At 35.7% G+C, this 27,045-nt stretch overlaps 1 protein-coding gene across 5 annotated transcripts in view; it reads right to left on the bottom strand.

The window, feature by feature from the left end:
* The window catches only part of Dym (dymeclin), a 369,043-nt gene that overhangs the window by 61,706 nt on the left and 280,292 nt on the right, over positions 1-27,045 (bottom strand). For all 5 annotated transcript variants that reach the window (XR_004514766.1, XM_033757360.1, XM_010621679.2 and 2 more), the window contains one exon: positions 3,908-4,090. Coding sequence is in view for 4 of the 5 variants with exons in the window: in XM_033757360.1 (XP_033613251.1) it covers positions 3,908-4,090 (183 nt within the window). In the remaining variant the exon portion in view is untranslated. The remainder of the gene's footprint in view (positions 1-3,907; positions 4,091-27,045) is intronic.

Below are 27,045 nucleotides of genomic sequence, written 5' to 3'. Positions count from 1 at the left end.
CCTCTCCCTCCCTCTCTCTCTCTCTCTCTCTCTCTCTCTCACACACACACACACACAGAGAAATAAGTAAGAAGCTTTGCGGGGGTGGACAAGGATAAAAATGAGCCAGCATTTTCTTCCTCATCAATAGCCAAGAGTCAAAAGTAGAAAGTTAAGCTTTTTGTTCTTAAAGACAATAGTAAACATGTTTTATAAAGTAAAATATATATTTCCTCAATGACTTGTTTTGATTTTCCCTCACGTTTCTTTGTTTTAATCAATATGTTTATTGACAGCCTCTTTATGAGAGGAGATCTCCAGCAGATTTATAAGGGGAAAGATATTATTTTCTGTCTTCAGGAAAGACACAATGCAACTGGGGAGAAAAGGCACAGATCAAACGTGTATAATTAATAGACATCACGGTAGAGTAGACTAAGAACTACTCAAAGTGAAAAAGCCTACTTTGGGTCCATACTCACTAGCATATGACCTGTAAAGAACTTAATTTCTTCCAGAGGCAGCATCATGCAGCAGTTTAAGAAAACTTACCTGTTGTAAGATTGCTTGGGTTTAAATCCAAGCTCTTCTTAAAGCCCTGCCAAGTTATCTAACCTCCCTATGCTTCAGTGTCCTATCTACAAATGAGAGGGAAAATGTAGGGCCTGTCTCATGGTACTGTTGTGAGAATTATCTGCAAAGTGAAAAATGCCTTGCACATGGTAAGTATCACAAAATACCAAAGATGCCACTTCGACCACACACAAACCAGTAATGACAAAGCATGTGAAAGTGGTCTGCTATAAAGATATCCACAGATGCCACTACCACTACTAGTTTATCCAAGCAATGGCTTCCTCGTTGGAGTTCTATTTCCTGATTTTATACTGCACAAAGGTGAGAGATTTTTAAGAACTGAGTTTGGTGGCAAAGGCCATTTTACTCAAACTGCATAGGATTAACAGGTGAAATGTACTGAAGTAAATTCCAGGAAAGCCTACAGGTTAAAACCAACGAGATAATCACTAGCTTAATAACTGCTGAGGGCCAATTAAACCCCCCCTGATTTTTATTTGAATTTATGCATAATTCTTTACTTTCAAAAATGGAGATTAGTTTTACTATTTTCAAAAAGTTAAGTGAAACCAGATTAGGGCAGTTTTCTTTAATATTTGGTTAGTGGAATTTTTTCTATCATGAAAAAATGCTGTTTTAATAAATGCTTAATTTATGCTTATTGTGAAGATTCTAGAATATTCAGCAGCAGATACAGCCTATGTGTTGAGTATTGAATGGTATGCTACGTAGGGCCTGAAGTTGACTTAATTCAGTACCTAACAATTACCTAAGACTACTGGGATAAGCAAAAGAGTAACCTACTTTGGTAAACTCTATTACAGGAATGGATAAAAACATTTTTAAATATCTGAAATCTCGTCAGAAACTATACACACACCCATGAGTTTCTGCCACTGAAAAGTAAGCAGGAGGTTTTTGTGTCAAAGCCGCTCTTTCCATCTCTTTAACCCAACCAGATCCACAGCCTCTTTTAAAACTCTGAGAGAAAGGCTTACAGACCACAGATAGGAGCCAATTCTTACCTGAAGACATGGACCAGTTCAAGAAGTGAGATTTAATGACAATGACATCGGAAGTCTCCTAAGGATTAATAGGAGTTTTATAGAAAGGAAGTAGCAGGGGAGAAGTAGTATTTGTACTAAACGTGAACCTTTAGACAAAAGGATCCTCCAAACATTCAATAAAATTAACCAGGGTACAGCAAATCATGAAATTGAAAAACATAAGATCAAGAGACAGAAGGGCCAGGGATTTAACTCAGAGGTTCTGCCACCTGCCTGGCAAGTGCAAGGTCTTGAGTTCGATCCCCAGTACCAAAAAAAAAGAGAGAGAGAGACAAAAAAGCTAAAAGACAGTGGATCATATGTAAGGAAGATTTTCAGACAGAAATTAAAATATTTTAAAAACCTGTATTTAAAAATATCTAAGGGCTGCGGCTATACTTCAGTGGTACAGTGCTTTCCTAGCTCTTCAAAGTCCTGAATCTCCAGCATTGAAAACAATTCTAGAAAGCTTTGAATGTTTTCAGTATAAAGAAATGATAAATGTTTAAGGTGATGAATAGGCAAATTACTCAAATTTGATCTTATACATTATATATGTACTGAAATATCACACTGTACACTATAAGTATGTACCATTATTATGTATTAATTTAAAAATGCATCACTCTTTTCCCAGAAAGCTAATACTGTGTTTGTTCCATCAACAAGAAGCAGTAAATGAATAAAGAGGAAGACACAGGAGCTGGGCTCAATCGAAGAAGAGTAGTATGACATTCTCAGGAAGCCACTGCAGTTGAGCAAGAGAACCAGTAAACAATGGGTTGGCAGGAAGAAGGTTTCCAAGGAAAGAATGGAGCAGACTATTACCTGATCTGTTTTATCATTTTGAGAATTTTAGAATTTTGTCAGAAAATTTGTAACTGAGTTAGTGACTAGACATTTATAATGCATAACTAAGGAAGACATATAATGTACAGGTTAACAGAATAAAGTGTAGCACTGATAGGAAACAGATAAGTAACTCAACAGAAAAACTGACAAAGATTTAAATAGGCACTTCATAAAAGAGGAAATTCATATAATTAAGTGTATGAAATATGCTCATCCTCATTTATAATCAAGGAATTACAATAAAATTAAAAGCCATTACAAAATTGGCAAAACTATTGAAATCAGAATATAAAGCAATAGGAATTCTCCTACACCATGAGTTAGAGTAGAAAATGGTAACGCTCAATAGTAAACACTTTGATATGATACATATTACCCAGAAATTCTGCTATTGAGTAGACACCTACAAAAAGCTATGTGCACGTGCTTTAATCAACTCATATTTGTGCTTGAGTGACAATTCAATTGTGAAATATTTTCCTAAATATGAGTAACACAGAACAGGGTGCTGGTTGTTCAGTTTATTCTGGTTTCTTAATTCTGTGAATCATACTAGCTATTCAAAAAATGTTCATGGGATCAAAATGAATTGAAAAACATTATTACAGCAATTGAAAATTTAGCAAAAATCTTTTTGGAAAGGTCAGGAAGCAAAAGTTCATAGACCTGCAAAAAAATTTCAACTACATTAGTAATTAGAGAAATTAAAATAGTGAAATGCCATTTTATTATAAAAAGACACATATTAAAATCATTTGAATGCTCAAAGCTGCAAAAGCATAGTGAGATGTCTTCCTATAGGTCACTGTGGAAACATACAATTACATACAGATGCATAACTGTACAATGTCCTTGGAAAGCAATTTGTTAGACTGTGTTGAATCTTGAAAACACAGAGCCTCTCTGCTGGTAAGAACCAATAAGATTCTAGTTTAAAGATATAGAAAAATATTATTTAAACATGTAAAATAAAATTTATAAACCGATTATTAATTATGAACTGATATAAAATGCTAGAAATAATTAAAATAAGTAAATGTGTTTTAGGACATCTACAATATAGCCAGATAGATACTAAAAAAATGAGACTTTCAGCTGGGTGTGGTGTCACACGCCTATAATCCCAGCATTTGGGAGGCTGAGGCAGGAGGCTCGCTGTGAATTCGAGACCAGCCTGGGCTACACAGAGAGTTCCAGGTCAGTTTCATCTATACAGTGAGACCCTGTCTCAAAAAAAAAAAAAAAAGAGAGAGAGAGAGACTTTCAAAGAATTAATGATACTACAGAAAAATGCTGATGATCTAAATGTTAAGTAGAAAATACAGATTGTATAAAGTATGATCTCAATTCTGTTAAATGTGTATGTTTATTACAGAATGCAACAACTGACAAAGTAAACTGCAGAGTTTAGTACTTAAAAGAGAAACACAGTATGTACCTCCACTTATACTCACCAGATCAATATTTTGCATTATATCCTCAAATGAAGGATGAGTCCGAAACTGTTCAAAGAGATCCCGTTTGTAGAGCAGTGCATACACCAAGTTTGGGTTGTGGTGAAGAGAATTTGTCAGGCAGGAATTGATAATTTCTAACATCATTCGAATCACTTCTTCAATGACATTGAGGTCCTGTGCCTTAAAAAGGAAGGAAATCCCAACACTGAGTCCATGTTTTTCTCCTTGCCACAGAAGTAACCAAAATAAGAGTAATTGCCTTTCTTTCTTTCCTTCTTTCTTTCTTTTATAATTGCTTTTCTAACACCATTGGAAAAATGCAGGAGAATTCTTCAATATTATTTCTGTGAAGACTCTTTAGAGTTAGGTTTATCAGGGGCTAAAGGATTTGAGTAAAAAACCATTTAAACTCAGTATGATGGCAATTAGAAATCTAACATAATAAATTATAGGACTGACAATCTAGAGGAAAACTTGAAACTTAGCTACTCCTTATTTATATTTACCCTAAATCAGACTTTCACAATTTAAAGTTGTAGTGGAAAGGTCTTAGTATTTCCCAGAAAAGTACCTAATTCAGAAAATGACTTCAATTCTGTATGCTGTCATCTCAATCTTTATATTTATAGATAAATTGTCTATGGTTCTGCCATTGCTTCCTTAATTAACTGCTTTTGGGAATCTGAACATAAAATGGTTGTCAGACAGCAAAACTCAAAGTAAACAATCTACAAGCATTTCAAGTGCTTCAGTAAAAAAATGAAAGATTTAGTCTACCTTCCAGTTTTTAGCAGGCACTTGGATATAAGTATGCTGCCTCTCACCTGCGGATCTCACCCCTGTGTGAGTAGTTGAGCTCCCAGCCACTTCTTCCTTCTAGACCAGAGGCTCAACAGACTCAGTGGCAATCTTTTGCTCCTTGCTTTGACTCCTTATTCCGTTTCAGGTCCATTAAGAAATACTGATTTTAGCCGGGGATTTAGCTCAGTGGTTCGGTGGCCTGCCTTGCAAGTGCAAGGACCTGAGTTTAGTCCCTGGTAGCTATGTATTTTAAAGATTTTCTTGTTTCTACTACTATTTTGGTTTTAGAGTAAAAGGGAAGAGATCAGGCTTCAAATTTGGAGTTGACAGAATAATCTCGACCAGTTTGCTCAGATTTAAAAAAAAATCTCATTTGGTTATGGCTTATAACCAGATGTCCCCTCAAAGCCTCATGTGCTCACAGGTGGGACTTTTTGGAGTGAATAGGTCACGGGTGTGATACTGGGTTAGTCTATTCATAGTTTAGCTCAGTTTGGGAGTGGATGGTGGATTTACTGAAGAGGGAAGACCCACCCTGGGTGTGGGTGACACCAATCAATAGGTTTGTAGACTGCATGGAATAAAAAGGGAAAGAAGTGAGTTATAGAGTCCACCTGCCATGTGAATTCCTCCTGCTCTGCCCTGCCCCTCTGCCTTAGAGTCAGCCAACTACAGACTGAAACCTCTACAAACTGCGAGCTAAAATAAATGTTCTCTTTTAATTTGTAGGTATAGGGTAGTTTGTCCCAGCAATGAGAAAGTAACCAAGGCAGTGTTTAATTACTAGAGATGGAGGATACTTTTGAGTTTCAGAATTTTCTCTCAGGTCATGTAGGAACATGGGTACTAAAAAATATAAGCCAAAATACTAGCTTTCTGTACAATTTTATGTTAACATTTCACATACCCATTTATGTTAAGTCCTGATACATTAAATTTCATTTCCAAAATTATCTGCTGATAGATTACACTTTCTGCTTTCAAACATAAAGTTCATTATTAATGTTTAAATAATTTGCTGAAAAAAACAAGGTAACATACTTAACTCTCAAATATGACCTGCTTATTTAAACCCAAGCTAAAATACAGATCACTTATTTTATTCTAAGTTAGGAAAGCATAAACTAGAAAGTTTAGATCAATAAACATTCTCTGTTATAGTTTTTACTCTGTACCAATTTGACTGAAAGCTGTTTAAGAATTATAACTTTTACATTTAAAGGAGCTACTAGGTAGTTTTTCTAACTTCTAGATTATTTCTCTGATAAAGTTTAATGCTATCTTTTATAGAATATATTCAGCTGCAAATATATATATTAAATGGCAAGAACATAGTTTCTAACATTACTCAAATTGGCTGAAAATATAATGTTAAGAAAATATACAAAGATTTCATATGACATTAAATTTCATTGGATTGTCATGATAAAAAGCATGTATTTTCATGTTATAAAACAATGAAAGAAATAAAAAATTAGAAATTATATATAATTTAGAAGTTAGAGTAAATTTAACTAAAGTAGTTGATTATAATATTCAGTCAGCATCTATACTAACATATAATATTGTACATAAATTTATTTATTTATTTTTTGTTTCTTTTTGTTTTTTGAGACAGGGTCTCACTATGCAGTTGAGACTGACCTGGAACTCAATTTGTAGCCCAGGCTGGTATCGATCTCCCAGCGATCCTCCTGCCTCAGCTTACCGAGTACTAGGATTATAGGCATGTGCCACCACACCTGGCTCATTGTACATAATTTAGAATATTCAGATTTCGAAATAAAGACTCTCCAAACATCAGCACAACTACTCTTTTTATAAGCTAAGATTTGCTTCCTTCCTGGTTATATTGGGGTGAAGTTCTAAATGTTTAAGAACTAGAGGGCACTGTTGGTCCTGTTGGATGTGGGTCTACACAACCTGAGCAGCCCTACTAGTTTGCACCATGTTATGGCTTATATCTAGATGTCCCCCCAAAGCTTCTTGGGGTCATAGGTGAGGCTTTTCGGAGGTGACTGGATCTAGGCTGTGTGATACTGGGATTACAGGCATGTGGTACAGGATTAGTCCACTAATTGGTTTATCAGGTTCTTGGTGTGGATAATGGAAAGGCCCATCCTGGCTGTGAGTGGGGATAGCCAAAAGACTTGTGGTCTGGATGGTGTAAGAGGGAAAGGGAGGCTTGCCGGCTGCTGCTTTCCGCCTGCCTCACTGTGGACTGTTTCTCCTCTGCCATGTCTCTGTGCCAAGCTGCCCTGCCCTGGAGCCAGTTGACTATGGACTGAAACCTCTACAAACTGTGAGGTGAAATAAACCTTTCTTCCTTTAACTTGTGGGTGTCAGGAATTTCTCTCAGCAACAAGGAAGAAAATAAGACACACCAGTGGGATGTGTCAATTATAGTTATTTCCATAAGTGCTCTCAGAGGACCTATTTTTTCTTTTGTTTGTTTGTTTTTTGTTTTTTCAGACAGGGTCTCACTATGTAGTTCACACTGACCTGGAACTCACTATGTAGCCCAGGCTGGTCCCGAACTCACAGCAATCCTGCCTCAGCCTCCCGAGTGCTGGGATTATAGGTGTGTACCACCACACCCAGCTCAAAGGACTTATTTCTTGAGAAATAAAATGAGATTTCTTTGAAGTCAGATATCTATGTTGATTGGTTTTTTATTATGTTCTAAAAACTGTACCAAAAGTTATTACATATGTCATTTCATTCAATTCAGTAATGCGTTAGCTTGAGAAAGCTTAGAATTTAATCAAAGAACTTTGAAATCATAAAGCATACTCAAAAGTTAAACTAGATACCACCCTTCCTTTCTATTTCATTCATATTAAGTGGTCAACTTGGACACAGAACATATAATTTTTGCAACTTTAATTCCAAGTGACAATAGTTTTTTTGCTACCCATATTTTAATTGTTCTTTGAGAAACAGCCAGAATTCCTATTGCAAGTTGTTTCCCAGAAACCATACCATGGTCCCTCTATTTCTGTTGGAAGATCAATTCCAGCTTCAAGGTATCCAGCAGATCATGAAATAACCACTGGCCAGAGGGTATATATTATGAGCCAGGAGAACCTGATGTACTAAAAGCAGAGTAGCAAACTTGACTAATTACAATTTCCAAGAAAAATTATCTCAATAAATATAATCTGCAAGTTATTTGAATCTTTAGGTTGCTACTATGAGGATTCTGGTGTAGGTGCTTACCATAAATGGTAGTAAATTAATGAAATTCAGTATGTTCCATTTTTTAAAAAGCATTGTTAGGTAATAATCACCACTTGTAAAAAGAAGAATTAGTATGAAAGTGATTGGAGAATTTCTTTAAAATTATAAAGCCAGCCTAGTGTCAGCATTTAAACAGACCTAAAAGACTGTGTAATGCAATCATTACTTGGGTGCCAGAATTTCAAATGGCATTTAACACCATTAGATTTTCTCTTTTCTCCCCCCCACTTCCTTCTTTCTTTCATGATTGAACTCCAGGGCTTTGCACACGCAAGTATCAGCTCTACCACAGAGCTACACCCACAATCCCCTTCTAATTTTTTTTTTTTTTGGAAGTTTAAGTGAGCTAGCATTTGTAAAGGCTTTAAAACAGTGTACAACACAATGTGTTTTAAAAAACAAATATTAAAGTACTTTAAAAGGGAAAAATTATTTTAACTTTAGACATTACTGCAAAAAGATAAATGCCTTCCCAAAGATGCTAAATTAATGCAACTACCACAAATGGAAAGAACTAGAAAGTCACAAACCTTAATTTTAAATTAGAGTAAAATTTTGACTTTTATTAATTTATAAAATTGATCTGTTAGGGGATACTGTATAAAAATTGGCTCATATATTTATAGAATAAAATACTGTAAACCGGGTATAGTGGCACATGCCTGTAATCCCAGCACTTGGGAGGCTGAGGCAGGAGGATCACTGTGAGTTCGAGACCAGCCTGGGCTACATAGTGAGTTCCAGGTCAACTACATAGTGAGACCATGTCTCAAAACAAAAACAAAAACAAAAACAAAATATTGTATAAAGATGATATGCTTTAAAAAATTAACCATTTTTTTCTGTATTGTGTCAAAATGACTTCATCAAATACAATCTGATGGATCACTGACAAAGCAACAAAATGTGGAGGCAAAAAAAAAAAAAATCTTTTTCCCCAGCAGGATTTTTTTTTTAAAGTCAAACAGCTTCTATCACAGGAGTGGGCCCAGACCAAGAAAAAAGGGGAGGAATATACTCACTTTATTATGGACAATTTCCATGTAAAAACAAAGACCCTGAGGACATTTCAGATATTTCTGATTATTTGTACATGTTGGAAATGATAGCCCAACAAATTCTATGCTGAGTAGTAATTTAATATCAACTAGACAAGTTGGCAGTTGTAAGAATATTTTACCTAGTTAACAGCACTCAGTTGCCTTTTATTCTGTAAACTTCCTTTTCCTTTTAAGAAGGAATTTATGCAGTTAAATAGTTTCAAATAATTTATTTTTAGTTTCCTTAAGAGGAGCATATGTATCTTGTTTGTATTAGTTTTGGGGCAATTCCAAGAGAGTTGTCTAAATTTCCTGCATCTTCAGCAAAAAATAAAACTTTCAATAAAATTAATGGGACTTTTCCAAGGCGGGGAGAAGGAGGAAATGGGCAGGCAAGGCTCTTTCTTAAAGTCACCGCACCATTGGCCTTCAAAGGCAATCCTTCAAGGAAAGACTCCTCTTATCTTTATGTTGTTAATTCACTGGTGCACACACTGAAAAGCCTTGTGACTGTGGTAATTCTGGCCAGAACTGGATTTGTCCCAAAATATCCAGCTTCTGATACAAAGAACTGGCTTTATGTTACACATAAAATCACAGCCAAAGAATAAATCCTGTGACCAAATGGGACAATAGGTAACCTTATGTGGTGGGAGGGGCAGGTGGAGAAGAGAGGACAAAATTATGGTTCCACCATTCTTGTGTAGGAACTTGAAACCATGTGTTCTACAAGCCTCAACTAGAACCCTGGGAAATGGTTATTTATAACAGTGCTGCACAGGTCCTAGTGGCATGAGATAAACTGATGGTGGCCAATGAAGAACATGGGTTAACTTTACATGCTTTCTCTCATCTGGAACCTGGCCAGAGAACTCACCAAAGAGGAATGTTCTGATTGAAATCCAATTATGTTGCAGCTCCTAACAACCGACTATTTCATCAAGCCACAGGGAGACAGGACGGGTAGGACAGAGCTGCTCTTCTTTCTCCAGGCCCTTTTGTCAGCAAAAGAGACTGAGCATACACCAGAGCCTGACATTATTTTTTCAGTTTAAAATCTTAAATATTATTGTTCATTGTCATCTTAAAATATATTGGTGTTTTATTGTAAAAAGAAATACCCTCCCATATCCTATACGAAATAAAACCTTAATAAAATAACACTGTAGGAAGGTGTGTGCCTGTGTGTGCATGTCTTTGATCCTACTAAGTGCCTCTTCTCATTCCAATTTGAGGTTCCAGAGTCTTAGTTTTAGTCTGCCAAAAACTAGTAGTGTGACTTTTGGTAAGTCACTTAAATTAAGTTACAGTATTATGTAAAAACAAGTGCTGATCTGATACAATTTAAAAAAATCCCTTCCTGGGCTAGGCATGGTGGTGCATGCCTGTAATCCCAGCACTCAGGAGCTGAGGCAGGAGGATTGCTGTGAGTTTGAGACCAGCCTGGGGTACACGGTGAGTTCCAGGTCAGTCTCAACTACATAGTAAGACCCTATCTCAAAAAAACCAAAACTAAAAAAAAAAATCCCTTCTTACTCTTAAGTCTTGGCTTTCATAAATATAAAAATACTGAAATTAGAAAGTAAATTTATCAGAGCAACAAAACGTAATTAATGTTGAAAAACATCACCTCAAACTTCAATAAGATTTAGAATTTATGTTTGATTATCCCACCACCTTGGAGTCACTGTTAGATTTCAGAAGACAAAAATAAACAAACAAACAAAAAAACCCTCCAATTATTGAAAATAAAAATATGTAAAGCTAAATTCTAAACTAACCACTTAAACCAAAGAAGTTATTGATTTTTCCATTCTCCACAAGTTAATTATCTTTGCTAGTGTTACGATTTGGGGGGAAATGGTCTCTAATCCCATATGTCACAGACTTCTCACTGCCTTCAGAGACCTGTAATGTTTGGTGCCATTTTTCATTCTTTCTTAGAAAGAGGAGAGTCAGTGATGCTACGAAAGGCAGTAAAGGGTCACACATAGGTAGAGCCGTGCAGTAAAAAGGGAAAATGGGCACAGCTGCAAGTCAGCAGAGGATAGCTCCAGGCTGGGTTGTACTCCAAATTTTGCCATGGACTAGGCAAAGCACTTTCTCGGGCCTTCATCACTTCAAATGTAAAACAAATGGGCTATTTGGAATCAATCTATTTTACTTAGGACGTGGAAAGGATAAAGAACGCCTGATAGCCAAGCAATATGAAAATGTTAAATAACTGGGGAAATCTGAAGTTCTTTGTAAGCCAGAGAGTGAATTTGCAAGGCAACCACATGAAATGAATCCCACAGAGAGCCATGCCTTTTCAAAGTAAGGAAAATAAACATGCATGCCCACCTTGGGCGGAGTGTAGGAAGAAGAGTGAGGTGGTCTCTATGAAGTAGCTAAGAAAGGTCTGGGGACTTAGCTCAGTGGTTCCACTGCCTGTTTTGCAAGCACGAGGTCCTGAGTTGGATCCCCAGTATGTATGTATGTGTGTGTGTGTGTATGTATATATATATAAGCTAAGAAAAATGATAAATATCCAATGAATTAGTAAAGGCTAAGTGTGGTGGCTTGGCCAGGTGGAAAGCTGGGGTCCAGACGACCTGGGTGCTTTTCCACAGTTCTCCACCAGGTATGATGAGAAAGGCTGGGCCCTACCATGCATCAGGCTCACAGGAGGTGGTCAGCTGCTGCTGAGGAAAGATGCCAAGACTTCCTGTTTCTCAGACCCTTCTCCTCACTGTACCCCAAAGCCTAAAGCTGCTGAGGCAGCAAACATCATGGCCAAGGGCACAGCAAACTTCCATTGCTTCTATAGAGCAGCAGAAATATAATCCATTCTGCCTCTGAAAGAGAGGTAAGAAACTCTTACTTCCAGGATAGATATGGGCAAAGATCCATTCCTGCGGGTGGAAGAATAGATGTGAAAAGAAAATTCTAACTGGGATTTGAGATGGGAAATCAGGTTAGGTTCAGGAACCTATACCAGTATCAAGCAGAGCCCTGCTATAAGGAAACGGTGGGGAGGCTGAGAAAAATGCCACTTCTAAGACTCAGGGACACATAAGAACTCCCCAAGATTCAGAATGGACTAGGATAACCATCTTCCAATCCCACAGGGGGGACTGCTGAAATGACACGGTAATCAATAAAGGAACACTGAGAAAGCCCTCTGACACTGCACAAAGTTATAACTACTGAGACAATCTGAAGTTGGCAGTGGATTGCAGAAATAAACCCTAAATTCAGCTAACTCCACATTAATAGCTCAACAGTGGAGGGGTATCCATTTACAGGCACAATTCCCCACCTCTTTCAGTACAGCATTAAGGACTGAACCCAGGGCCTTCACAGAGCTATTAAAATTTTTTTAATTTAATTTTTTAAATCTCAGACTATTTACAACATTCAGTGTTCAACAGAAAATTATGAAATACATAAAAATAAATCATATAGTCCATAAGTCCTTGGTAGACACTCTGGCAGGTGCTAGTGAGGGTAGGGTGACAGAGATATATCTGTGCCTCACACAAGTTACCACGTAGGGAAGAAACAACCTAAATGGGTAGAAGTACAGGGTGCTATCTATGGGAGCCTCTGGAGTAGGGTGGGGTGGGGTTAGAGCATAATGTTTAGGAATAAAAGCTCTGCAGTCAGACCAGAATTTGAATCCCAACTTTAGCATGTACTATCTGTATGTTCTCATGCAAGTCACTGAAACCTCTTTGAACATCAGCTTTTCCATCTTAAAAAAAAAAAAAACTTATTATATAGAGAGAATTAAATAATATAATGTATTTAAAACACTTGCTACTTGCTTAGTAGATAAAGACTCATTACATGTAGTCATGATTCTTTATTTTATGAGTAGGCAGAGATCTCTCTAAGCAGTGGAGGGGGGAAAGGTAAACAGTGCACGTCCAAAGAGCTGAACCATGTACTGGAACACGGTACAATTAGGAAATCCAATTTGGGTTGAAGAGCAAATGTAGGGGAGTTCAGACATGGAAACTAGACCAAGCAGGCCTCACAGGTCAAGTCAGATGAGCTCAGAACTTCATTTTCTGTACAAGGAAGAGCTTTGAGATTCCTTCCAGCTGTGAAATATCCACAGTAGAAGTTAAAAATCACTTCTGCCCAAAAAGTAGCACTGGGGAATATCAAATTGCTCCTGAAGAGAGGTCCCAAGAGGTCCAGGTGACACTGCAAAAATCTACCACAGAAATGCTGTCCCAGGCACAGTACAAAGGGAACAAGAAATAGAAAGAATACTGCAGAGACCAAGACTAAAGATGAAGCTTTGGATGATTTACTACCCAAAATCCTAGGCAAGCAAAAGAGAGATATTTTCTACCCTAACAACATAGGGTCAAAGCTGTATTAATTAATATGTTAAATAAGTTACCACAGAGAGACAGACATGGAAATAAAGCAGACTCTAGAAACAGTCAAATAAATGTGAAATTTAGTAAATTACACAGATTCAATTTCATGTCAAAGAGACATAATCATCGCTATTACGTTGAGTAATAAACAGAGAAAAATTTAAAGAATAGATTTCTAATTCATTCCCTTCAACAAAAATAATTTAAAAAGATTAAAGATTTTAACTGTCAAAATAAATTTAAAAGCGGGTAGAAAAAATATAAGCAAATATTTTCATAATCTGTGGCCCAGGGAGATTGGGAAAGCAGGAAGGCTTCTCAAAGTTTGGGAAGGGGGTATTAAAAAACCCCAAAGACTTAAAAAAATAGATTTGAATGGAATAAAAATTTAAGGATTCTGAAAAAAGACTCCATAAAAGAGGAAAGACTAATGACAACTAAAAACAAAAACAAAACAAAACAAAAAATACCCCCCCAAAACCCCCAAAAACCATTAGTAACACATCAAAACAGCACAAGTGTATGAAAAAACCTTCAGAGATCATTAAGAGAAATATGAAACAGCCTAAGGTAAATGCAACCAGCAATACAGAGGTGTATTTAAAGAAAAACACATTGCCTTACAGTCATTCATAATTAAACAAGTAAAATTTAGATACTAAACAAAGTAAGTTTCCCAAAAACAAGATGGAATAATAAAAACTTAAATGGATAAGTCAAAAAATAAAGCCACAATAAAATAACTGAATAAACATATTTCTTTATATTAAATGAAAACAAAAATAGATATAGCACTAATCTGAAAAAAGAAAACCCTGATATACAACTTTAGGGATGAGAAGATGAGGGAGGATATGAAGGACATTCCCATCCTCCTGGCCTGCAGACCCTTTCTCAATGCGTCCTTGCATGTCTGTTCTCTGTGGGCCACAAGGTGAGTGAGCTCTGCTGTCTCTTCCTGTTGCTGTGAGGCCATCAGTCATACTGGATCAGAGGCCTACCTTTATGACCTCTAAATGTAATTTTTTTTTTCCTTTTTCTGGTACCAGGGATTGAACTCAGGACCTTGTGCTTGCAAGGCAGGCTCAACGCCACTGAGCTAAATCCCCAGCCCCTCATTTAATCTTAATCATTTCCTCAAAGACCCTACATTCAAATACAGTTATTGTGGGGAATTCAACACAGGAATTCTGAGGAAACACCATCTAGTTAGTCTACAACATCCAGCACAACTAAAGAGAGACACCCATACCTCCGGATGTGTAAAAGCAAACAGTATCACATTTCAGGTTTTAGCAAATTTTCACTGCAGTAAATAAGAGGAACAGAGAACAAGTTAAACAAAGCCAATAGCAAACAAAAGAACATACATAGAATGTAGAAGATTCTGTTGGGTTTAGTGACACATACCTGCTACAAGTTCAAGACAAGCCTGAACTACATAGCAAAACCCTGTCTCAAAAAACAAAAACAAAAACAAAAACAAAAAGATTCTATAGGACAAATACTCTGGTTTCTGTGATACAATAATGGGCAGGAAAAAAATAGGATGGGATTTCTTTATTTAAGAGTTTTAGGAGATATAATAACCAAGTAAATGAATTTCATTTGGATTCAAATTTTAACACATTGCTAACAGCCATTTTGAAACTTCTGAAGAAATGTGATTATGCTGTGTACTAAACTATGCCTAGGAGATACTGCTATTTTGTTGGCTGTTATAAAGATATATCATTATGAAGGAAAACATTATTTTTAGAGTTGCAAATCAAAGTGTGAAAGAATAAAATTACAGGATTTACTATAAAATACTTCAGCAGAGGAAAAATAAAAAGCATATATGTCAAAATCTAATCACAGAATCTGGGTAACGAGCATGTAGGGATTCACTGGACTACTTTTGTATCTGAATTTTCTTTTAGGTGAACACGACAGCAGACATCTGTAATCTCAACTCCCAGGAAGGCTGAGGCAGGAGAATCTCAAGTTTAAGGCCAGCCTAGACAATTCAGAGATACCCTTCTCAAAATAAGGAAGCCAGGAATAGAGATCAGTGGTAGAGTAATTGCCTAGCACAAAGTATGTGTGTGATGAAAATTCAGCGTTTACAGTTTAAAAAATTTATTACAAGCTGGGTGTAGTGGTACATGTCTATAATCCTAGAACATGGAGGGAGGAGTAGAGGGGAGGGAAGGAAATACATATCTCAGAAAAAAGCTCATTGCCATCAATCCCTGTCAAAATTCTCCTTCTCGCTTCAGATGAGATTGGGTGCATTTAGAGTGGTATGGTCATAGATTCTTTCTCTATTCAAATACATTTATCCCATCTTTCTTTCACTTTCTGAAGTAGTTCTGGAAATCCTTATTCATGAATGTCTTCAGTTGTACTGTCATGGCTGCCTCCATGTTTTGAATCAATTAAAAATGTTTACCTTTTGTGGTTATTTTGACCTTAGGGGGAAAGCCAGAAGTTGCCCAATGCCAGACAATGAATAAGGTAGATGAGAACACACTGTAATGTTCTTATTTGACAGACATTGCCATAAACATTTGATCAATAAGTGCTAATCAAAAATATGGTAGGGGCCGGGGATTTATCTCAGTGGTCTGCCAACCGTCTTGCAAGTGCAAGGTTCTAAGTTCGATCCCCGGTAACAACAACAACAAAAAAATGGTGAATGAATAAATTAAAAAATTACAACAGTAAAAGGCAAGATGCCATTAATTTCCATAGAAATACTGTACACAAAAGATTCCCTCTCATCTCAAAGACACTTATCCTATTATTTTTGGCAATGCGTCTTTTACTCTAATGAGTTTTTTAAAGATTAGAACATTCACTGTATCTTTTGATCACTATATATATCTTTATAGATACATATAGATATATTATATATATCTATAAAGATATATATATATATTTTTTTAAACTCACAATGTAAACAAAAGGAAAATGTCTAGGAAATTACAGATTTCTCAACTTATGATCAAACAAAATGTGAAGAGAATAGACAGGAAGAAGGGGAAAAAAATCTGCAGAGTATAACGCAAAAGGGGACGGGGAAGTGGAAGGTGGAGCTCACTCAGCATGAGTGAGGTCCTGAGTTCAATCCCTAGCACCATAAAGCAAAGAAAAGGGAGGGGGGCAGCTAGGAGATTGTGCTTATATGGTTTTCAGTAAACTCTTTTGTATCTTCAGAGAATTTTAAATTACTATGCTATTTAAGCTTCTAATTTAGACACGTTTTACTGCTGGGCATTGTGGCGCATGCCTGTAATCCCAGCACTTGGGAGGCTGAGGCAGAAGGATGGCTGTGAGTTTGAGGCCAGCCTGGGTTATACAGTGAGTACAAAGCCAGCCTGAACTACAAAGGGAGACTTTGTCTCAAAAAAAGAGAAATGTTTTACTTTAAATAGAGGAAACATTATGCAAAATGTCACTGAAATAATGCAATATAGGCCCATCAAATTCAACACTGTTACAATCCAAATGTTGTAAGAATTTTAGAAGAGTGGAATAATAGGAAATCAATTTATGTAATCATAATAAATAACTGGGGGAAAATTATGATCATTTTAATAATTGGTGTGTGTGTGTTTTGTTTTTGTTGTTTTTGTACTGGGGATTGAACTCAGGGCCTTGCACTTGCAAGGCAGATGGTGGCACTTTTGAGCTAAATTCCTGGCCCTTTTGTTCATTTTTTGAGTTAGAATCTTGCTATGTAGCCCAGGCTGTTCTTGAACTAGCAGCAATATTCCTGCCTCAGCCTGCCAAGTGCTGGAATTACAGGCATGAATCACCATGCCTAGCTTTCATTCTAATAGATTTTTACAAAGAATAAGAGAAAAGTTAATAGTTACTTTTCATTTAGAAAAACTGGGGCTTCCTTACACATCAGCAAAAATTATGCAGAATGTACACAAACATAATCACATAATTCACAAAATATTAAAATATGATCACCCTTGTTAAATTAAAAATGCCCATTAAAATTATAATGCTATACAATTTTCTTGCATGCTGAATTGGTAGATATCACTACAGAAATTCCCAGTGCTGTGAAGAAGAACGAAAATAGGCATTCTCAACAGTACTGATAGAAGTATACACAACTTTCTCCAGGGATCATTACACATTTTCTAAGGATTATAAATATGCACTGAAAGTCTCAAAAATATGAAGACTTCTTGTCCCTGTAATTCTAATATTACAAATTTATCCTAAGGAAAGAATTAAGGTTGAATCTGAGGATTTAGCCCAGTGGATATCTACTATATTGTATTCCTAAATTTTGATCATGCCTGAATTAATTTTTTATTTTTGCCATAATAAACTACCACAAATTTGGGGCTTTAACGATAACATAAAATTTATTATCTCAGAGTTCTGTAGAGATTTAGGTACATTTGGTTGCTTGTAGTCTCACCAGGCCAAATTCAAGGTTATCAGGCTGGGCAGGGTTGTTTTCTGAAGGCTGGGAGAGAATCTGGTTCCAAGTTCATTCATTTGCTGGGAGGACTCAGTCTCTGTAGCTTCAGAGCTGAATTTCTTATCTTTCTGTTGGAGTAGGAGCTAGGAATCTCTGTTAACAACTCTCAGCCTCCTGAATTACCCCCACGTTGCTTCTCCCGTCTTCACTTCAGAAACAGCACAGATCCTGGTCAGCTTTGAATCTCTGAGGTTCTCTTCTGGTGCTGCTCTTCTACCTTAGCTGGTGAAAATTCTCTGCTTTTTTTTTGGTCTCTAATTGAGTTTACTGGTATTTTTTAGGTATACAGTACATTCATCATTGGGATTTTGTACCTTTATGCATGATGTATCTTGGTTCTTATTTTTTCCCCATACCCCTGCCCTCCCTTCACCCCCTGCACCCTTCCCTATTTACAAAGATTTTGCTTCCATTTTTTCCTTTTCTCATATTTTTTCTTTTCCCTTCTTTCCTTTCCCCTATCCTTCCCACTTCCCCTACTCCTTTAGCCCTTTTCTTCCTATTTCACATTATCAGTTATACAATTCGAACCTTATTTACATTTGGTTTTTCACACCAGAGGAAATTTCTCTGCTTTTAAGGGCTTATATATTTTAGATTAGGCCCAACTGGATAAACCAGCCTAACCTTCCTATCTGAAGGTCCATTCTATCTGCAGAGTCCTTCTTGCTATGTAATTTAACATATCTACAGGATCTGCTAAGATGTGGACACTTTTCAGAGGTCATTATTCCACTTACCACAATCCCAAATGTCCAACAGTAGTAACTGTTTAGATTAAATTATAGTGCATCTAGACAAAAGAATACCTCAAAACTGTTAAAATAATTATGAAGCTAACTTTGAAATGCATAAAAATAGGATGGATAGATGAATAGAGAGATGAATAAGATTTGTGAGAAAGCAAATTTAGTAAAATGTTAATTGGAGATGTGGGTGTTAGGTACATGGAATTCACTGCAAAATTTTTGTCAACTTTTTTGAATATATAAAAATTTTGTATACTTGGAAATGTCTTGCATATTGCAAAATATCAAAATAAAATGCTCGTGGGGGGATACTGATTAGTTCAATAATCTTTCAAGCCCTTTTGGAGTTCAAACTTCATTGGGTGAAAATGTAGGTGTCAGTGAGTATTTCTTTTCTAGCAAAGCAGTAGGAAGTAAGCTTTTGCATAAGGATTATATGAATATAAATTTCAAGCAGCATGAAATATGACACAACTTCATTTTTCAAATAACCAGCAAATTAAATAGAAAAGCAATAGTATAGGCCACATTTCTGAATTGTTATAATGAAAATATGAATATCTCATGCCTGAGGCATTTTTATTTTAAAAAAGTTGTCTTTAGAATAACTAAGACATAAAACTAATACTGACTAGGCAGATATAGCATCAGATCATAAACTCAGTGATAAACTAAAAATAGGCAACACGCAAGCTGGAACCAACTGCATGACAACTCAAAACAAAGCAAAAATCCAATATCAGAATTACAGGAATAAAGAAAAATCAGAAGACAACTCAAAAGGTATAACAAATTTATGGAGAGAATACTAACAAGTATTAGAGAAAAGTAGCATGTTTCTTATAAAGGTAAGCCTATTAGAATTACAGCAGATTTCTTAGTACAAACCTTAAAGGCTAGGAGAGCTTGGAACAAAGTTCTTTATGCCCTAAAAGAAAACAACTGCCAATTCAGATTTCTATATTTTGCAAAGTTAACCTTCAAAAATGATGATGTACAGGGCAGGGATTTAGCTCAGCAGCACCACGCCTGCCTCATAAGCACAAGATCCTGAGTTCGATTCTTGGTACCAAAAAATTACACCCTAAAACCCCAAACCAAAAAAAATCAACATCAACAATAAAAAGTGATACACAAGTAGACTTTCCATGAAAAATAAATCCTAAAGAAATACATGACCACTAAACCAGTAGTGCTGATAATTCTCAAAGCAATTCTAGACACAGGCACAGAGGCCACCAGCACCAAAGAGCCTGAAAAGAGTACAAATCTAACTGGGAGAATAGTTAAACAAGAAAAACAAAAACAAGGGAATCAACATTAGAAAAAGAATGCAGTGACAGGATTTAGTAATTACCTTATATAGTAACTCTTAATGTTGATGGCCTTAACTCTCCAATTAAAAGAAATGGATCAGCAGACTGAATCAAAAAGCAAAATGTAAACACATATTGTCTACACAAGACACACCTCATCCAATATGAAGCTCATATACTAAAGGGGAAAGGACAGAATATGCTACTGCATTCAACTGGAGCCTAAAAGCAAGAATGTGTCACTATCTTATTTTTAGACACAGAAGACTTCAAGCCAAAACTGGTTAGAAGAAACAAGACGGCCACTACATGCTAGTAAAAGGAAGAATTCCAACAGTAAGAGATAACAGTTATAAATATCCCTGCATCAAATGTTGGAAAACCCAACTTCATAAAACAAAAACTACTGTAAATAAAAGGACAAGTAAGTATCAACACAATAATAGCAGGGAACTTCAACACTCACGTCTCAAATTAGATCAACCAGACCAATAAATAAATGAATGAATGAATGAATGAATGAAAACAGTTTTTCATCCAACAATGAATATCTATTTTTCTGAGCAACATACAGAACTTTCCCAAAATAGACTATATCTTAAAGTATGCCTAAATAAATATAAAATAATTGAAATAATCCCTGCATACTGTAGGAACATAGTGAAATTAAGCCAGAAATAAACAGAAAAAGAAATCACAGAAATTATACAGAGATTAAACAATAGATTACTGAATAATCAATGGATCACAGAAGAAATCAAGAAAAAATTAAAAATGTTCCTAGAATCAAATGACAATGGAAGCACAATTACCAAAACCTACGCAACACAATGGTCATAGCTGTGAATGCACACTTTAAAGGAATTGAGCAATCCCAAATAAATAGCCTAACCATGTACCTCGAGATCCTAGAAAAACAAGAGCAATCCAAATCTGAAATTAAGCCAAGGAAAAAAAAAAAGATCCAAGTGCATTTAATGAAACTGAGATAAAAAAGAAAAGATACAAAAGATCAATACATCAAAGAATAGGTCTTTGAAAGGATAAATACTAACAAACCCTTAGCCAAATTTACCAAAAGCAGAAAACAAAGATAAAACTTGTATCAATGCAATTAGAAATGAAGAGGTGAAATCACAACTAACTCAGAGTACTATAAGACCCTACTTTGAAAATATATTCCAATATATTGGAGAACCTAGAAGAGATGAAGAATTTCCTAGATATATACAAATTATAAACTGAACTAAGAAGGAGCTGGCGATTTAGCTCAGTGACATTGCGCCTACCTCACAAGCGCAAGGTCCTGAGTTCAATTCCCATACCAAAAACAAATAAACAAACAAAAAAACTGAACCAAGAAATAAAAACTCTGAATAGATCAAAAACAGGCAATGAGATAGAAGCAATAATAAAAACTCTACCAACAAACAAAAACTCAGGACCTGATGAAGTCACTGCAGAATTCTCCCAGAACAGGGACATTCTAACACCAATACTCTGTAAAGTCTTCAATAAAAATGAAAAGGAAGAAGCACATCCAAACTCATTTCTGAAAGCTAGCATTATACTGATTCCAAAACTAGTTAAGGACTTAAAAAAAACAAAATCACAGGCCAATCTCCTTAAGGAACATAAATGCAAAAATCCTTATCGAGATACTGGTAAACAAAATGCAAGAAATCATTAAAAAGATCACACATACATTATGACCAAGTTGGTTTCATAACAGGGACGCAAAGACAGTTCACCATATATAAATCAATAAATGTAATATGACATAAACAGAAACAAGGATAAAAGCACATGATCATCTCAATAGATATAGAAAAAGCCTTGACAAATCCAATATCCACTCATGATTAAAAAAAAAAAATACAGACAATTCCTGAGTTCCATCCCTGGTACAAAAAAACAACCAACCAACCAACCAAACAAAACAAAACAAAAAAACCCAGACAAAAATTGGAATAGAAGGACTTTATCTCAAAATGCTAAATACCATTCATGACAAACCCACTGCCAACATCACACTAAATGGAGAAAAACTGAAAGCTCTTCCTTTAAAATGAGGAACATGATAGGATGTCCACTGTCACCACTTCCGTTCAGTACAGTATTCAAACTGTTAGAGCAATCAAGAAAGAGAAAGATATAAAAGGGATACATCTAAGAAAGGAAGAAGTCAAAGTATCTTTATTCACAGATGACATAGGGCTGGGGATTTAATTCAGTGGCACCGTGCAAGGTCCTGAGTTTGATCCCTGGCACCAGAAAAAAAAAAAGTGTAGAAACATAGATGACATAATCCTTTCCATAAAACAAGACTCCTAGAATTAATACACAAGTTCATCAAAGTAGTAGGATACAACATAAATACAAAAAACCCACCAATGTTCCTGTACACCAACAATGAACCCATCAAGAAATTAAGACAACAATCTCATTAGAAATTGCTTTTAAAAAATTAAATACTTAGGAATCAACCTAACCAAAAAAGTGGAAGAACTTTATAACTGAAACTATATACTCTGAACAAAGAGACTGAAGAGGACAACAGAAAATAAAAATACATCTCCTAGTCCTGGAACCAATATTGTCAAAAATGTCCATATTACCAAAACTGGGTATATATAGATTTAATACACATTCAGTCATCTGATCTTTCACTAAGGAGCCAAAACACATATGCTAGAGAAAAGTCATCCATTTTAATCAAGTTGGATGGGGAAAACTACTTATTCACATATAAAATGAATATAGACCTATTATCTCTCAGCCTGTACTAAAATAAAAATGGATTAAAGACCTAGACTTTAAAGCATGAACAGTGAATCTGCTGAAAGATGAAATAGGTAAAACTCTTGAAGACACAGGTATAGGTAAAGACTTTCTTTGTTTTGTTTTGTTTTGTTTTTTGAGACAGGGTCTCACTATGTAGTTGAGACTGACCTGGAACTCACTATGTAGCCCGGCTGGTCTTGAACTCACAGAGATCCTCCTGCCTCAGCCTCCCAAGTGCTGGGATTACAGGCATAAGCCACCATGCCCAGCTTAGGTAAAGATTTTCTGAACAGACCCGGCAATACATAGGAAATAACACCAAGAGTCAATACATAGAGTTATATCAATTAAAAATCTTCTTCATGGTCTGAGGATTTAGCTCAGTGGCACCATGCCTGCCTTGCAAGCGCAAGGTCCTGAGCTCAAGCCCTAGTACCACAAAAAAGCAAAACAAAAACCCCAAAAAACTTTCTGCATACAAAGGAAACAACCAACAGAGTGAAGAGACAACCTACAGAATGGAAAAAAAAAATTGCCAGCTATTCCTCAGGCAGAAAACTAGTATCTAGAATATATAAAGAACTCAAAAAATTAGAACCCCAAAACTAAAAAACCCACTAAAAAACAGGTAATTAAAATGAATATACTTCTCAGACAAAGTACAAAAGGCCAATAAATACATGAAAAAATGTTCAGCATCTTTGGCCATTAAAGAAATACAAATCAAAACAACACTGAGATTCTATCTTACTCCAGAAAGTATGGCTATTATCATGAACTCAAGAAACAAGAAATTCTGGCAAGGTTATGGGGAAAACGGAACCTTCTACATTGTTGGTGGGAATATAAACCATATAATCACTATGGAAAGCTGTATGGAGATCCAAGAAACTAAAAATAAAAAGAAATCCCACTCAACGCAGGTAAACTTCTGAGTATCTTCCCAAAAGAGTTAAAGAGATCACATTACAGCGATATATGCATACCTACATTTTTAGCAGCACAATAGCTACATCTTGGAAATGTCCTACAGATGAACATATAACAAAATGTGGTATGTACACACAGTAGAGTACTACTCAACTGTAAAGGATAAATTTGAGTCATCTGTAGGAAAATGGATATACTTTGAGAGCATAATGCTAAGTGAAATCAATCAGACACAGAAGGTTAAATACTGCATGGTTTATCTTATATGAAAAAACCCAAAGTATAAAAAATTTAAAGAGCAAAATAAAAGATAAATGATAGAAAACAGGGAAGTAGACCTTTTGATAACAGGAAGGAGAGGTGAGGGAAGAAAAAGGAAGGGGAAATAAACAGGACTAAGATGCGATATATGTACCAATTCTCCACGATGAATGTATTTGTTACATATTGCAAATATAGTAAAAGAACTAATGCTGACTCTTTTTAATCACTTCTAGGCAGGAATAAACAAAGAGGTACCTTGTAGTTTAACAAAATTTGACAAGAGGAGATTCTCAGCTAGTTGAAAGAGACAAACAATGAAATGAACATAAAATAACCACAGGTACTGTGTGTGGCATATGCCTATAACTTTAGCTATGAGGGAGGCTGATGCAAGAAAATTACAAATTCAAGGATTCGTGCAACCCCTGTCAAAATTTAAAATATAAAAATATGATATAAATATAAAAGTATAAAAAGGATAGGGATGATGTCAGTGCTACCTAGATTCAATCCCCTGTACCAAAACCAAAACAAACAAACAAACAAAAAAATTCCAAAAAACCAAAGACAAGATGACAATGATTTCAGTTATTAACTGAAGGACAACATCAGCACTGTTGAAGCTGGGATGCAGAACTGGGAACAGATAATACAGATACATAAAATAAGATGCAATCCTTGTCTTTTAACTTGGAGTTCTGTAAGGCAGAAATATCTCAAAAATACCCTTTTTCAAGATTTATAAGGAACTTAAAATCAAAATAAAAAAGAACATTATTTTCACTTGGAAATGTTGCAAATATAATGGAAGGCTATTAAATCTCGCTGAAGACATCAAAAATTATTTTCCTATTTTCTAATCAAGATAATTACTCTATATGTTAAATACTCCCCCAGTTTTATGGAAAGCTGGCTGGCATATAGAAGAGGAAATACAGGACAGAGTAGTCAGCAACCCAGGCTCTATGGTCAACCTGACTGGCCTCTAAATCCCTGTTCTACTTTGAACTGCTTATGTGATCTTGAGCAATATTCTAAAACTTGACTTATCGGCAAAAACTTTAAAGTAGAAATGAAAAAATGATTATGTAAAGAACCTATCCCAATGCTTACTACAGACTAGGTATTCAAGAAGTTATTGATCCAACCAGCAAAAGCAATAGTAATAATGAATAAAAATTTCATTAGATACAGATGTACTTGGAAGGTATATCTGTGCTGTAATTTTTTCTGACTTTGTGTTTTGATCTCTACTTACAGATATGCACTTCCACAACATTAAAATTTGAATTTTAGAACATGCACTTGCATTGCAATGAAATGCTCTGAGCTGTGAACCTGAGTTCTTTAAGAACCTAGATGTTATTGTTATTCTAAACAATTAAACTCCTTAGGAAATACGTTAAAAAATATTCCAGCTCTAATGCTGAAATACAGGTGATCTCTGACTGAAGACAGCTTGAATTGAAACCCATTGTATTAGGCATATTCCACAACAATGACCAAAATTTGTAGTTACAGTTGCCTAATGAATGGGACCAATACCTACATTTTGTCCAAATAACTGCTAATGCTCCTGATTCAGTCAAGGTCAATAGCAATGGGGGTGACACAGTCTGTGCTACAATTAGAGCACAGGATCACTGAAGTTGCCATGGAAACTGCCTATTACCCAGCAATTACCATTCAAAAACTTTGGGAGGCAATCTTGTATTAAATTTGCAATTTATTTCTTGTGGCAGAAACTAATTTAAAAAACAGTTTGAAAGTCCTTAGAGTAACAAAGAATGTTTGCCACAGCAAGCATTACTACAAGAGATCTTTAGTCCAAATGTCCCTGGATTTATATTTTCAAAACCTCAAAGGCATCCAAAGTGTATGTATATATATATATATCAGTCATTGTAATAATCTATCTTTGCACTTTTATGGTATGAAATTAGTTCTGGGGGACAGAAATTAATATGTATAATACTTATAAGGCTCAACTTAGAATCAGATTCTAACATTCAAATTGTGAGTTGGGGATGCTTGTCATTTTGCTAACTGTTGCCAATTTTGGAGGAAGAGACAGACACCTAATTCTATTTTCTTGGGAAAAAGATTTTAGAAACAACTATCAATATATATAAGATAAAATCAAAATAAAAAAAATTAACAGCATGAAAGGAATCCTACTTTTGAGATAAAGAGAAAATTGATATTTATGTAGAAATATAGGGAAGGGCTATTAATGGAGCATCCTCAGTCAAAATTTACTTGGCAAGAAGTAATGTGATTCCTCTTCTTCTCTCCCATGCACTTCTTTAGTCTAATTGTACAATTTAGGTAGGGATAATGAAGAGATCTTGTTAAAAGGAAGACATAACATGTAAGTAAAAGCCATTTACAGTAAGGAGTACACTGAAATGAGATGATTTTCAAGTAATTGTTACTAGTATCAATGTCAACAAAGACAAAATTCACTTGGTAGTATTTCTCATCAAAGAATAGTGACTATACAAGAAAGTAGCATTTTTCTACAGTGTATGAACACTTTAAATAATATTATGTATTCCTATTACCAGAGCGAGGCACGATGGCACATGCTTGCAATCCCAGTACTTGAGAGGCTGAGGCAGGAGGACTAATTCAAGTTCGAGGCCTGCCTGAACTAGTGAGACCCTGTCTCAAAAAAACAAAAAGAAAAAATAAATACCTGTTACCAGAATGCACTGAACTGGCTACCACATGATGCCCTCTGACTATGACTGAAATAACAAGCATCTACTTCCTGGTGGTGTCATGAGGATTGGATGAGTTTTAATAACAAGCCACTCAGAAAAAGGCCTGACCCTTCCTAAGAGTAACAGAATTCATCCATAGTCATGCTTAGTGAAAGGGAAGGAATACTGGGCCAGGAATCAAACGACCTCAGTTCTAGAGCAGACCCTGTTAAATAATTGCTTCTGAGCTCAAGGAGCTTATTTAATCTCTCCAGGTGGAATTTCTTCTCTTGTTAAATAGAAATATAGTGCTTACCTGCATTGCAAGGTTATGAGAATTGACTGATCTGAAAATGGCTTGTTGAATATAACCACTACAGAAATGTGTGATCAACTGTGTCTATTTAAACTTTTTTTTTTTTTTTTTTTTTTTTTTTT

Source organism: Fukomys damarensis, unplaced genomic scaffold (genome assembly GCF_012274545.1).
Source record: "Fukomys damarensis isolate Sample0158 unplaced genomic scaffold, DMR_v1.0_HiC HiC_scaffold_30, whole genome shotgun sequence".
In the NCBI taxonomy this organism is placed as follows: Eukaryota; Metazoa; Chordata; class Mammalia; order Rodentia; family Bathyergidae; genus Fukomys; species Fukomys damarensis.
The sequence above is the reverse complement of the archived record's forward strand: the minus strand, read 5'-3'. Positions and strand labels throughout refer to the sequence as shown.